Source organism: Neofelis nebulosa, chromosome 1 (genome assembly GCF_028018385.1).
Source record: "Neofelis nebulosa isolate mNeoNeb1 chromosome 1, mNeoNeb1.pri, whole genome shotgun sequence".
Taxonomy (NCBI): domain Eukaryota; kingdom Metazoa; phylum Chordata; class Mammalia; order Carnivora; family Felidae; genus Neofelis; species Neofelis nebulosa.
In genome coordinates, this window is record NC_080782.1 from 239,765,610 (window position 1) to 239,779,976 (window position 14,367).

The 14,367-nt window shown below is 46.2% G+C and overlaps 1 protein-coding gene across 7 annotated transcripts in view; it reads right to left on the reverse strand.

Annotated features, from left to right (window-relative positions):
* Window positions 1-14,367, reverse strand: part of TNFRSF19 (TNF receptor superfamily member 19) — a 94,972-nt gene that overhangs the window by 3,413 nt on the left and 77,192 nt on the right. For 5 of the 7 annotated variants that reach the window (XM_058689913.1, XM_058689892.1, XM_058689901.1 and 2 more), the window contains 4 exons: window positions 9,681-9,845; window positions 9,108-9,233; window positions 4,687-4,789; window positions 3,707-4,112 (listed from right to left, as the gene is read on the reverse strand). In XM_058689913.1, coding sequence (XP_058545896.1) covers window positions 3,707-4,112; window positions 4,687-4,789; window positions 9,108-9,233; window positions 9,681-9,845 — 800 coding nt within the window. Of the gene's footprint in view, window positions 1-1,239; window positions 1,288-3,706; window positions 4,113-4,686; window positions 4,790-9,107; window positions 9,234-9,680; window positions 9,846-14,367 lie in introns of all 7 variants that reach the window. The other 2 variants (XM_058689924.1, XM_058689930.1) reach the window with 2 other exon arrangements.

Below are 14,367 nucleotides of genomic sequence, written 5' to 3' on the forward strand. Positions count from 1 at the left end.
GATTCCTCTTCTAATGATCTTCCTGGAAGGCTCACACTCTTTCCAGGGTAGATATCCTCAGCAAAGTGGCACCCTTAGATCTGTCCCTTATCCCAGAAGGGCAGCGACCTGACTTCTGGAGGGATCGGCCAACTGCACTTTACTGCAGTGAATAAAACCTTCCTTCTATGCTGTAACCTTTCATTCACTTATTTGCCACTATTTTGGCATTGGTGACCTATCAGGTACATTTACAGGAGAACATTTTTTCCCCTGAGTTGAAGGACAGTACCTAGTTGTAGAAACTTCTGAAAGAACTCTTAATAATATGAGATCGTTTCATCAAATATAACTATCAGTTAATATGACAGTAAGAACCACATTAACACTTGTGGGAGACAAATGTTAGTCATTTTGCCAATACGGAAAAAAAAAAGTTTAAAAGATTGAGCAGCCAGATCCTAGGTCATATCTTTTTTTTTTTTTTTTTAACCACTCCTTCTATTATTTTATGTTGACATTTCCAATGATGGCTAAAAACATCACCCCCAAAAAAGCTTTTCCTGTAGGTAAACAGCCTGGCCTCATTATCCCAAGTATCCTAGCAACTGATGTCCCAAATATCTTAGTCTGTTCCTCTTCTGGGGAGGTGAGTTTGGGAAAATTTGATTAGAATTGAGTCATTCAGACTCAAGAAGGTTCTCACACCTATTTACTTTATCCTGCACCGTAACTATCATCATCAGATTCTGGGTGGTCTTAAACCACCCACAAGAAAGCTACTGTGTAAAAGTACAGTTTTTGGAAACAAATGCATCATGCCTTAGCAATCTGAGCCTCACACCAAGTACAGACAAAAGTGCCACTGTGCATTCTGTGGTATAGATGTGTATCCAACGGTCACGTTGCACGTCTTAACTTCCACAATGTTAAGTGTCAATTACATCTCAAGCTGAAGAAAAGGGGAGAACTGAGGCTAAAAAACTGAAAATATGAGTGAATTCCTAGATAAGAATTTCAAGTTCCATTGAAAAGATACAGAAATAAATCACTAAAAGGGGGGAGGCTACAATGGCTACAGCTGTCCTTACGCGTTTTCCAAACAGGAATGCCGCGCTTTGCTGGATTACGAATGAGCCCATGGGCTCAAGGTGTTCAGTCGAGCTGACTAAACACAAACTCAAGGAACCGGAAGTCCTCTGGTTCATAATACCGAGCTGCTGAATGAAAATTCTTTATGTGAAGTAGGATGTTCCCTACCTTGGAGAATCAGCCTGGTAAGAGGAAATCCGAATTGCCTTCTGCAATCTAATGGATTGAACAAAAACAGAACTAGTTGAGCTAAATTCTTGGTCGACCCTTGAAACTAAGAGACTTAATCTCCCAAAGATGCGTGGTTGTGTCTCCCTCCTGGTTGCTTTTGAAGATTAAAGTTCACTCACTAAGCATCACACGTTCAGTAAGTGCAACCAAACATAAAGTGCTTTCCAGAACCTGGAAAAGATGATCTCTTAAATGGGCTCAAAGTATTGTTGTTGGTTTTGGTTATAGGGAGAAAACTGAAATGAGTCACGTTTTAACAATTCCTTTCTTGAGTTCAGAATGTCTCGCTTATATTTACCAAATTATCCAGTGAGGGGACACATCTTGGAAAGCTAATAAAAACCTGTCATCACTAAATTACGTTGTGCAACCTGAACGGAATGTAACATTTTCCCATTCATTTTATACGTAATTATAACTTTCTTTTCATAATAATTTGGGTTGAAAGTATCTTTATGTAGATCACCATTACCTTGACAATTGTCTCTGAAAAGAAGTCAGTGCCATTATCTACACCAATCTTCTACACTGACCCATTTTACGTTCACGTAGCTGTAATAATAATGCTTGCCAGCATCCCCTCACCTCCCCAACAACAGAATCAGAAAAAAGGTAGAGAATGCTTTGGTTCTGACACCACTCGGCATCAAGACGCTTCACTCCTTAGTCTTCGAATTTACATCACAGAATTGGGCGTGAGCTACACAATAAGCTGAGCGGTACTTTCACTGGCTGGCAATGCTCTGGAAAACCCGCGGTAGTCACTGGGAGCACAACTCCAGCTCCTCCACCTCGCCCCTGGCAACAGATATGTGGGGAAAGGTAGCAGACATTTGTGAAGGTAACACAAGCAAGTTCATGATCAAAACCAATTGACCTGATGCACAAGAAGCTTGGACATCTTGTAATTTTAATATTTTAAGACTCCCAAGACTTTTATGTTAGAGTACTTGGAAAGGGCATCCGACTGGGAAGTTGGGGTTAGTTGCTAAAGGGGCGGGGTCTCTTTCTCCAAGCTGTTCTCTGCCTCTGTCACCTGCTCTCGGGACCTGTTGCCTCCTTCGGGCAGCTGGGTGTGCTCAGCCCCGAAGGTTTGTGAGCCATGGGGTCCGTTCTTGGGACCTATGCAACTTGGCTAACTCTTAAGTCTTTTCTTATTATTATCACGGAAGTCCTAAAAATGATGGGACAGCTCAAAAGAACAAGGTCAGTAAACACCTTCCTCAGCTACAGAGGTATGTATTTTACATTTTAAATGCCTAATTGGTTTGCTTTTTCTTCCCTTATCTCTTCTGTATTTCCTTTAGTTGGAGAGAAACCACCTTGTTTTTCTCCAAAGCCAACAAGTGTTTCCTGTGTAGAATTCCCTGTAAATTCTCTATAGAATTTTTTTGGTAGTTCAGAAAAAAAAAAAGTATTGCAGATTTAGATCAACATATAACCTACGTGCTGTTCTTGAACACATCTCTATTCACACTTTGACTTTAGGCTGTGTCTAACGTAATTAGACAAGGACACATCACCTTGTGGGAAACAGGCACGCGTCGAGAGTGCACCCACGTGCCAGAGCATTTTTCCCACAGGCTGCGTGTGCAGGCGGGGCCTTGTGGGGCCTGGGAGCCTTGCTGGTGCTGTGATTCTGCCCTTTTTTTTTGAAGGCGGGCATCATTTTTCCAACAGCGCATGTGCTTTCACATTAGGGAAATGTTTGCAGACATCAAATCACGCTCGGGAAAGGCGACATCCTCGCCGAAGGGGAGAGCAGAGGTGGTGCCCGGGGATCCGTGATGCTTCTCTGCCTCCAGCCTTGCAGCAGGCCTGAAAGCCCCATCTCCCTGCAGTCACCACCTCCCCGCAACCCTGATTTTAAACCCTTGGTTCTAGAAGGTTCGTATGCAGTATTTGGACCCAGATCACAACCGGCAATTTCCAACGAAACCGATCAAAGCAGAGCAATCTCGAACACAACAGTGAACGAGAGAAACTTTGAGAGATCCAAGTTCCCATCAGCCCGACGGTGAATGAAGTGCATTTCAGTATTGGGAGTAAAGCATCACAGGGAAAATAAAGGTGAGGGGTGGTTTACAAGATGTTCCGACACGGACTCCTCTCTCTCAGCCAGGAATGGAGCTAGGGGGTGCCGTGCTAGGTAGCTGGATTTATGAAGAGTAAGAGAACACAGCTGCTCAGTATGGCCTTATAGGGTAGCTGTTAGTTAAACCAAGAAACGACTCCTGAAATTCAATCTAAAGCACATTCTCCAAACAGACAAGAACAAGAAGTTCCGGAAGACGGAAAAACCTTCTCATCGGGTCCCCCCACATTCTACGGTGAGAGGAATCCCATCCCTCGGGCCTGGCACGAGTCGATGCCACGTCCTTACTGAGACCAGCCACTGCCTTACCTGGAGGGACGTCTGAGCGGTCAGGCCGATCATGTCGCCGCTCTCTTGATGCAGCTGGCTTCTGGCAGGCAGTGTAGCCTGAGTTAGCACTGATTCTGTCAGTGAGTTGTGAGGTCTAGAGAAATCAGCGGCATCTGTCAAGTTTTCAGGACGAGCTTGAATTGGAACAGCTCCACCAACCGAATCCTGACGACTGTCTGGATCCGAGGAGAATGAGCAGTGGTTTTCCGGACTGAGAGGATGAACGTCTTCTCCAGTGAGTTCAGGATCAGAGTCACAAAAAGAGATGTCGTCACCACAGACGGGGTTCTGCATCAGAGGCCAGGCATCTGAAAACTCGCCACAGATGGACCTTGAAAGGGACCCGAAGAAAGTGGGCATGGTCTCCCCCACCGGACCTGCGTGTCTGAAGACACATTCAAAAGATCTGTAACTCTATAGGGAGGAAAAAACACCACTACCGGGCAATATGCTGTCTCTGCTTTTAAGTTTTCTGGATGGAACAGCAACCGATTAGGTCAGGCTTCTAGTGTTTCCTTTGCCATAAACTCGCTTCAGTGAATTTACTTTAACACTGAAGTTTCATACGTACTTCTAATCAAGATAGTTATTCTTAACCCGATGTCTAAAATATGGTTTCCTGGTCTTAACGGAGTTTCTTGATGGCTATTCTAAAATTCTAGGAGTAAATGACATGCTAACCATTACTTATGGATGACAGAAGTGTCACAGATCACGGACAGGAGAAAAAAATGAAATGAATGGAGCATAAAGTGTGAAGGACACTGCACTGGGCATCAGTAACCTTGAGTGACTTACTTATCTCTTGCCAAAGATTTGTCCCTCTCTGATGTCCAGAATGTCACGAATAACCTGCTTTAAATGATCTCTCGTAGTTTCGCGGGAAAACTGGCAAATCAGTAGAGCGCGTATTTGCACAAGGGGACATAGAATCAGACGGATTAAAAATACCGAGTTACCTCTCCTGAAGAGTGGTCTTGGAATGCACTCTACAGCCCAGAGTCACCCGGTCGATGCTGCAGGCCTCGTCACAGCACAGGGACGGAATCAAGTGAACCGGCCCTGGGAAAGTCAGCGGAGGCGTGAGACACAAGGCGTTCTTCTGGCAACTTTAATACCAGTTCGACGTTGCTGTGGGAAATCCGGCCATTTCCCCCCTTGGGTGACTTTTTTGGAGAAAGGAAATGTGAGGTTTAATTGTCTCCCTCTTTTGTTACCTTACAAAAATGACCAAGCGCTTCTGTGAAGTACCTGGAGTAGCAGCCAAAGCCAGAGAGACCGGAGGTGGCATGGGGGGCGCCGGGGGCCGGGGGTGGGGCGCTGTTGTTTAACGGGGACAGAGTTTCAGTTTGGGAAGGGGAAGGGGTTCCGGAGGTGGGCGGTGGCGGGGGTGGCACAGCGGTGGGAGTGTCCTTAATGCCACCGAACCGAACACTTGATGTCAGACTGATACATTTTATGTTATATAGATTTTATTTTATTTTTTTCATCTTGTATTACCCATATTTATATTATTTCATTGCAGTTTAGCCCCAGTAGCACATATAGGTCTTGGGCCCGAGGATAAAATCAGCCATTTTACGGTACATATGTTTTACCACAAGAAAACGAGACTCACGTCACGGTAGAAATAGCACGTTTCTGTTGAGTGGCCTGGCGGTACAGGACAGGGGAAAAGAGATGTTCCAGCCCTCTCACACACAGACACACACACACACACCACACACATCACACATCTATACACACACCCCACACACATCCACATCATATACACACCCACACACACACAATTATTTTTTTACTGGTGAGAATGTAACATAAGGAATAACTAGATGTATGTACACAGCTTTACAAACCATTTTGTTCACTGAGGCAGCTTACATTTTTGGTTACAAAGATAATATGAGTTTATTGAAGAAAAAGATTATTTTAGGCAGAAGAGAGAGAGTATGAGTAGGGGAGATTGGTCGGGGGGGCGGAGAGAGAGGGAGAGAATCCTTTTCCATGTTTGTTTATTTTTTTTTAAATTTTTTTTTTTTCAACGTTTTTTATTTATTTTTGGGACAGAGAGAGACAGAGCATGACCGGGGGAGGGGCAGAGAGAGAGGGAGACACAGAATCGGAAACAGGCTCCAGGCTCCGAGCCATCAGCCCAGAGCCTGACGCGGGGCTCAAACTCACGGACCGCGAGATCGTGACCTGGCTGAAGTCGGACGCTTAACCGACTGCGCCACCCAGGCGCCCCTCAATGTTTGTTTATTTTTGAGAGACTGACAGAGCATGAGCAAGGGAGGGGCAGAGAGAGAGGGAGACACAGAATCCGAAGCAGGCGCCAGGCTCCGAGCTGTCAGCACAGAGCCCGATGTGGGGCTCGAACTCACGAACCGTGAGATCACAACCTGAGCCGAAATCGAGTTGGACGCTCAACCGAATGAGTTACCCAGGTGCCCCACAGGAAAAACAAAAAAAACTAAGAAGAGTGGGATTAGATAAGAAATTTACAAATAGAGATTACCCCATCCTATAAACTGGAAATGAACACTGTCAACATTTGGTGAACAGCTTTCTAGACTTCTATTTACATACAAATATAATTCTGATTTTTATAGAACCACAAACCTACTAAAGCATACAAAAAACACGCACATAGAAAAAGATGTGAAGAAATTATGTGTTTACATATATACATCTATACGTTTTTGCGTGTATCCAAAGTTTTCACGAGAAGTGACCTCTTTTATAAAAAGGAAAAAATATTGTGGAGTTACTGTTTTCCTTTTTTAAAACGAATGTTAAGTATTGACACGCAATTGCAAACCAGCACGCAGTAGGACAGATACCTGCACACCTTTGCCTAAACCTCTATCTGTGCATATGCTGCTCTGAGCACAGGGAACTCGCCCGGACCCACTGCCAATCAGCTCAGCAGGTCCGTGTCATGCTCACCGTGAGATGTTTCAAAATTATTTAAAAGTAAAAGGTACTGCCATTCCTTTTAGAAACGGCTGTTTCCTAGGGCTCAAGCAGTGAAAGTGCGAGATAAGCCTGCAACTTACTTTGTGCCAGAAATTAAGAAAGCGCCAAGAGAATAATCGGGACGTGTCAAGATGACACATGAGCCACCCTGAAGGGACTTCCACTGGCCTAGGCTAGGAAGTTGTGAGTGCCAAGGTAAGTCATGGTAGCAAAGGAGCATCAGCCGTGGAAGAGGGTCCAGGAGTCCATGCTAATTCGTGTAAATAAATAAATGGGGAAGAAGAAGTTCTTTCTTACCACAGGAAACCAGCTAATGAATGTGGAGAGAATGATGGAATTATGAAACCAGCATCATGGTAATGACTGATGCAGGTAAGAACCACCGGGGGATGCTAAACTCCGGGGTGAAAGTTTGGAGGGTAACGGGATATTTACATGGTGTCAGAGAGTCTCCAGAAGGTATTTGTCAATTACACAGAGAACAACAAGAATTTTACAGCAGCGAAAACCTGACTGATGCCACCTTAACGAAGGGACCCAAGTGAACCTGACAGGGAATGGGGCGGCTGCACAAGCTGTGGCTCCTGATATGGGGCACTGAGAAGGACACAGCATCGCCTCTGTGGTACTTGGGAATCCAGTCGTCTGGAAACAGCAGACAAATACTGGCCTGTGTCCGTCAAAAAGAATGATGTCATGACACAAAGAAAGATTAAGGACCTGTGCCAGATTAAAATCAAGTAAGGAGGTTTGACAACTAAGTGCAACAAGGTTATCTGGGGTTTTCCTTTACTGTAAAGGACGTCTTTGGGACAATTACGAAAATCTGAATATGCTCTGCAGATTACACCATAGCTTTGACTCAGTGCTGATCTCCTGATTTTAATAAGCGTGCTGTTCTGTAAGAGAACGTTCCTGCTCTTAGGAAAAGAATCACCGTAGCATTAAGGAGGAAAGGGATATCATATCTGCAACTGATTTTTAAGTGGAGATGAGAAAAATGTATACTTAGAAAAATGGTAAGGCAGCTGTGGAAATGAGATAAAATGTTAATATCTGGGGAATCTGGGTGAAGAGGGCGTGACAATTCTTTGTTCTATTCTTTCAGCATTTTTGTAAGTCTTAAATTAAGGCAGAGTAAAAAGCTGAAAGGAAGAAGGCACTTCCACGAAAGCAGGAAACCCCGGTGAGCTGTACCAAACCCGGGCGTTAGCCGGGCGGATTCTCTCCAGGGTCGGCGTTCTGTTAAGATGGCACCAAGGCCATCTGCCTGTTTAATCTCTCTTCCCCAACAGAAGTGCAAAGGAGGTAGAGTTCGCACAAAGCTGCGTTTTATTACATTTCACATTTCAGTGCGTCTCTCAAGAAACGACTCCGGCGCCCCGACTCCAGCGGTCGTGGCCCAGTACGGTACCTGGGAACCCAGGGTTCTGGGTTCAGGGTTCTGTCTGGAGGGTCACCCGGCTATTGTCAGGAGCTGTCTAGGAGCCAACTGTCTATGCAGGAAAAGGCAACAGTAGGTGCACACACACCACGGAGAGGCCTATGTTTTTATTCCCACCCCCCTGCTACAACAGAAGACAGTAAGGAGCAAGGCCAAGCGAGTCTGTTGAAAACTTCCACGCCACACGTTGAAACCCGGACCTGCAACTTCTTGGGAAGACAGACCGGACGGTTCCTGGAGTGTCAGCCGGTCTGAGTGGGAAACGCTCAGCTTAAGGAGTGGCTCCAAGGCCATCGAGGTCTGTGGGAAACCCTGCTGTCCGTCTCCCTCCCTGCTGTTCTTTAAGAAATCCTGAAAGACATTCATGGACACCTCCAAGCTCAGCTTGAATCCACCAGACAAGACAGGATACACACTCCTACTCTATAAAAGGACCCTGTCAGTGGCTCCTGGACCCTGTCAGTGGCTCCTGGGTGGCTCGGTCAGTTAAATGTCCGGCTTCGGCTTAGGTCACGATCTCGTGGTTCGTGAGTTCCAGCCCCACCTCGGGCTCTGTGCTGACAGCCTGTCGGCGCAGAGCCTGCCAAGGATCCCCTCGCCCCCGCTCTCTCTCGGCCCCTCCCCGGCTTGCGCGCTCTCAAAAATAAATAAACGTTTTGAAAAAAGGATTAACGGAAGGTTGATATTATTTTAACTCTGTTGACCCAAAACAATAAAGGCAAATTTGCTTTTCAAAGTTGCTGAATAATTCTAGAATTTTAATGAGCTGCTTCTCTTCTTTTTAATACGTAGAAGGCTCAAAACACCAAAACCATCGGGAGACAGAGAATAACTTAACAAGATTAGCTGTACTTAGAAAACGAAGCAGAGCTCCTCAGCTGTGGGACAAATGGGGACAATTCTTTGCAGGGTGGGCGTCCCTGGGGTTCCCCTGACGGCCCCTTACCCGGCTGCACTTACCGCAGGTCTGGGCCGAGTCCCGGTGACACTTACAACATGGTCTGGGAGCAGATCCGTTGAGCTGAGGTCTGTCAAAACATGACAGTTCAGAACCGTTGTACTGAATGTCCTGTGCTCTCAGAGACCCTACAGGGGGCGAGAATTCGGTCAGTGGGGACCATTTCCTCCGTAAAGGAGCCCATGAACACCATATGCAGACATGCACCATTCTGGCTCTTGTCTTTCTGAAGAAAAAGGTGGCTAGCGTTCCCATCTAAAAATACTTCTCCTCACACGGAGACACAAATACGAAGCAATTTGTCAAAGCTCACGCCATAGAGTACTTCTGTTGCCAGAACGAAGACCGACTTCCATTTTTGCCTAGAGGCACGGGACACGGCCGCCTTTCCCATGTCCTTCTACAGCGGTGCCCCTGGGGGACCGGGTGGCTGTGAGCCCGTTTCCACGTGTGCTCTGTCCCTTTCACAGCTCTTGACCGTTGTCTTGGTCAAGGCCCTCGGGGAGGCTCGAGTGACCGCGACGATAAACACACTTCACCCAGATGCTAAGGAACAGACAGAGCTCAACACTCACAGCTGGGTTTCTTCTCCATGAACTGCCTCTTACAATAGATGATGCAGAGGACGAGCAGGGCCAGCAGGACGGTGGCCAGGGCGCTGCAGATCACGGCTGCCAGGGCTGTGTCCCGCGGGCTGGAGGCCGTGGACGGGATCTTCACGAGGTTGACCTTGCTGGTACCTGGAAACCACAGGAAGGGGATCAGCAGGCTCTTGACAACCCAGGAGACTCTGACGTTTCCACCCGACATGGTGGTTGCCTTTAATAACGGCCTCCGTGCAAGGTAAGGAAGAGCCCAGAACACAGGGGGAGGGATTTCCAGATGGCTCGAGCGTTCCCACCTCCCGGATGACTTCTTTAAAACTACACCTCCTCCCGGTAGCCTTCCCACAGCACTGTGGACACACAACCTTCAACACATCGTGTTGTCTGAATGTGCCTCTAGGCCCGCTGGGCCAGAGCTGTTGGGCAGCTGGAATTCTTCATCTTTCTGCGTCTCCCAGTAGTTGATGCAGAATTTGGCACATAGTAGGTATGTCACGATTGTTATTTAATTGGAACTGGACGACCTAGATTTTCAAACGGCCTGAATTAAGAGGTGCTTTTTGGGGCAACTTCAGGGAAAAACAAGGAGCTAGAATGTTCACAACCTAATAATAACCCCCAACTTCTGAGACAGTAAATATTTTTCATGCCTGGCTGTTAAATTACTGAACAACATCTAAATTTTGCAAGAAAAAAAACAATTCCTGTTATTATACTATGGTTGGGCAGCACTGTAATGTGGTACGAAAGTGTCAATAAAGAGATTTTATTTTAATTTTATTTTGTATGTTTATTTATTTTGAGAGAGAGAGCGTGAGGAGGGGAGGGGCACAGAGAGAGGGAGAGAGAGAGAATCCCAAGGAGGCCTGGCGTTGTCGTGCAGAGCCCGACAAGGGCTCGATTTCACAAACCGCCAGATCTTGACCTGAGCCGAAATCAAGATTTGATGCTTAACTGACTGGGCCACCCAGGCGCCCCGAGATTCTGCTTTAGAGGGTGGGACTGTGCCATGGTTAAGGGCTGAGATTCTGGAATCTCACTGCTTGGGTTAACCTCTGGATGTGCAACCTTGAGCCAATTACTCAATCTATTGGAGTCTCATGCAAGCCTCTGCTCCCTGGAGGGGTTGCTAGTAACTGTCCCCCCTATTGAGAGGACAAAATGCATTATCAGGGAAAGCGTGTAGAACACGTCCTGTACGCAGTGCTCTAGAATCATTAGCTCTCGACTGCTATCATTATTAATGATGGTAATAATTAGCACTCACAGTTTTAGGGTACGGGATGAACAAACATCTCATGTAGTGCAGCCGCTTCGTAACTGAACTAACCGGACAAGAATCTGAGAGAGCCTGAAACCTACACAGAGGGGCAATTCCGCTTTCTCCTCCTCTGGGCACCTGACCCCTGAGTGAGGTGAGCCCTCATTCTGTCCCTTCAGATGCTCTCAGCTCCTTGGAGTCCCCCTGAGGCTGAGGGTTACTCCAGACCACTGCTGCCTGAGGGAAACTAACACGTGCCCCTCATGTTCGTTTAAGTTGTCTAGATGCCCTGTTAAAAAAAAAAAAAGAAAAACAGGGGCGCCTGGGTGGCTCAGTCAGTCGAGCATCCGACTCTTGGTTCTGGCTCAGGTCATGATCTCACAGTCGGTGAGATCAAGCCGCACAGCGATGGAGCATACTGTCAGCACGGAGCCTGCTTGCGATGTTCTCTCTCCCTCTCTCTCTGCCCTTCCCTGTGCTCTCTCTCGTCTCTCGTTAAATAAACTAAAAAAAAAAAAAAAAAAAAAAAAGGTACAATTAATCTATTTTACCTAACCCAACATACCTTAACATATATGTATTCATGTATTCAATATAAAAATTGTTAGTGGCGTCTTTTACGCGGTGTATTTTGTACAACAATGTCAAAGCCCAGTGTGCCTTCCCATTGATACGCCCATCTCCGTTTGCACTAAGCACATTTCGGGTGCTCCATAGCCACATACAGCTAATGGCTATTGTCTGGACATCAACACTCTAGACGTTAAGGGTTGGCATCAGTATTTGTGCGGCATGGCCCCTAAAGGCAAGCCAACTCATCAGCTGGTAACTGTCTTTCTTTCTTTTTTTTTTTTAATGTTTATTTTTAAGAGAGAGAGAGAGAGAGAGGGAGAGCAAGCGTGAGCAGGGGAGGGGCAGAGAGGGGGGATGGTGGACAGAAGATCCGAAGCAGGCTCCTCCCTGGTAGCAGCGAGCCCGATGTGGGGCTTGAGCTCACGAACGGTGAGATCATGACCTGAGCCAAAGTTGGACACTCAACCGACGGGGCCACCCAGGCGCCCCAGCTGGTACCTTTCTTCTGGTCCCTGGTTACACAATCTGCCTTCCTCCATAAGATTGTTTTCCACTGTGTGACACTTGAGTGTAGAAAACAGAAACTTCTAGGTTTGTAATGTTGGATCATAAAAACATGATAGCAGAGTGATCATCTGAGAACACTGAATCTTGGTATTTCTAGGCTCAGTGACTCTGGGGCCACCCTGATAAAAGTTTCTTATTGCCCGGTGGAAGGCACCTAAGCTATATGGCTTGGGCTTGGATGATTAGGAATCATAGTCCAATCAGACATTTTAAAGGATGTTTGCTCATAACATGTTTAATATTCCTACCAATACTTACCACTTACAGCCATATAGACACCCTATAATAACCCAATAGCAGGTACTGAAGTTTATCCCACAGCAAAGTACATCCCTGACCCGACAGAGATGGAATCTGAATCTGAAACAGCCTCTGCGGGTGGACAGGTGCACAAGAGGGTGTACGAACACAGGAACCGCTGGACAAACCACCCTGACCAATCGATAACCGAACAGGAATTCGTATCCTACGCAAGGGACAGGGTAGGTGGCCTGCAGGGGAAGGGACCTGGGAGATTTGGCCCAAACGGTGAAGTGGTGGGAAACTGCCACCTCGCTCGTGTTTGTGCGAAAGGGGCTTGACTTCAGAGCGGGATCAGGTCCCGTCACTTAGCCTCTTCATCACATAACGCAGCTCCGCACGACACGGGGCTTTAGCAAGAGCTGTTGTCGGGATGAAACACGGCATGTGACTGGAGCTGAAGATCTCAAAGTTCCTAACTATGTAGTAACTGCCGAGTTAAGCACATTGATTCATACGGTATTGGATATTCGGGAAAACCCTATTAAGACTTCAGGTTCCAGTGGAGTCCCTACCAGAACCTGTAAGTTCTTGCTTAACCTCCTTTAAAATATGTTACTCACCTCATTTGCCTTCACCTGACAGCAACTGTTTCCAACTTATAAACACGCTAAAATGCCCCCGGTGGGGATTTTATTTTGAGTTTGGTGGTTGGTGACTCAGGATCTGTTTTCCCCAAGCTAATCATAAAGGTCCTATGAATACATATCTTTCCACAGTAGGGCATTAATACTGTAATTTCAGTGACACCGAATTGCCATAATAACTCAGTAAGCCCCCTCGCTAACATTTCCCCGAAGATGAACAAGAAAAATACAGTGGTTTTGCCTCTCAGTGTTTGACATCGACGTAAGAAAAGGTATCCTGCTAACTCCAACACCCCCTCAGAGAGGTCTCCATGGGAAGCAGGGCTCTGGAAACCACATTCTGGATTTCTGTTTATATGTCCAAGTTTATGACAACAGTTACAGCAAACAAGCCATTTTGTAGGACATGGGCTCATCCTTTCCAGTTCCATCATCACATATAGCAAAGCAGACGTAAACGTGGACATTGTGGGAGACTGGGCCGCACAGCGTTTGATTTAAGAACAACCCCAGGGGCGCCTGGGTGGCTCAGCCAGTTAAGCGTCTGACTCTTGAGTTCAGCTCAGGTCACGATCTCACCGTTGGTGAGTTTGAGCCCCGTGTGGGGCTCCGCACCTGGGATTCTCTTTCTCCCTCCATGTCTGCCCCTCCCCTACTTGCATTCTCTTTCCCTCTCTCTCTCAAAATAAATAAACTAAAAAAAAAAAAAAAAAAAAGAAGAACCCCAGAAACTCATTCACATAAGTTTCTGGTAAAAGTCTGTTTCCTTATCATTCTTTTTGAGTAGAGAAAAAAAAGGGGGGGAGGGGAGAAAGAGAGGGGGGCGTTTGGTACCAGTTATAGAAAGTGGTTTCTCTTACATTAAGTCCCGGTTAATTGAGATATTGCTGAGAAATTCTCAGGAAAGGCTTTATCTGCTACCAACTGAAAGTTTCGCTTTGCTGGCCTGTGATTGCCACAATGATACTGAGATGAAAAGATTCTTTCCACCCGCGTGCCTTGACTACATTCCCGTCCACAGTTGACCAAGCGTACTGAATGCCTGTGAGGACTTTCACCCATGCCTTATTAGGATTCTGAAGAGTTGGGGACAGGAATGTCCACAGCCTTTGGAAAGTTTTAACTCTTCTGGAATACAAAGGCATCTCTTACCCTAATTAAGTTATTAAATTCCACTATCATCTTAGCACTACCTTCTGGCAATTTACTTCAGAGTGAGAACTGTTTTCTTAGCCAAAATTTTGCTCTACTGTTAGGTAACTGCAATTCCATATCTACATTTCCTTAGGCGTGCAGTTCAACTAACAGGCGCTGAGTATCTACCGTGAATAAGACATCCTACAAAGCATTAAATAAGCTGAAAGAGAAT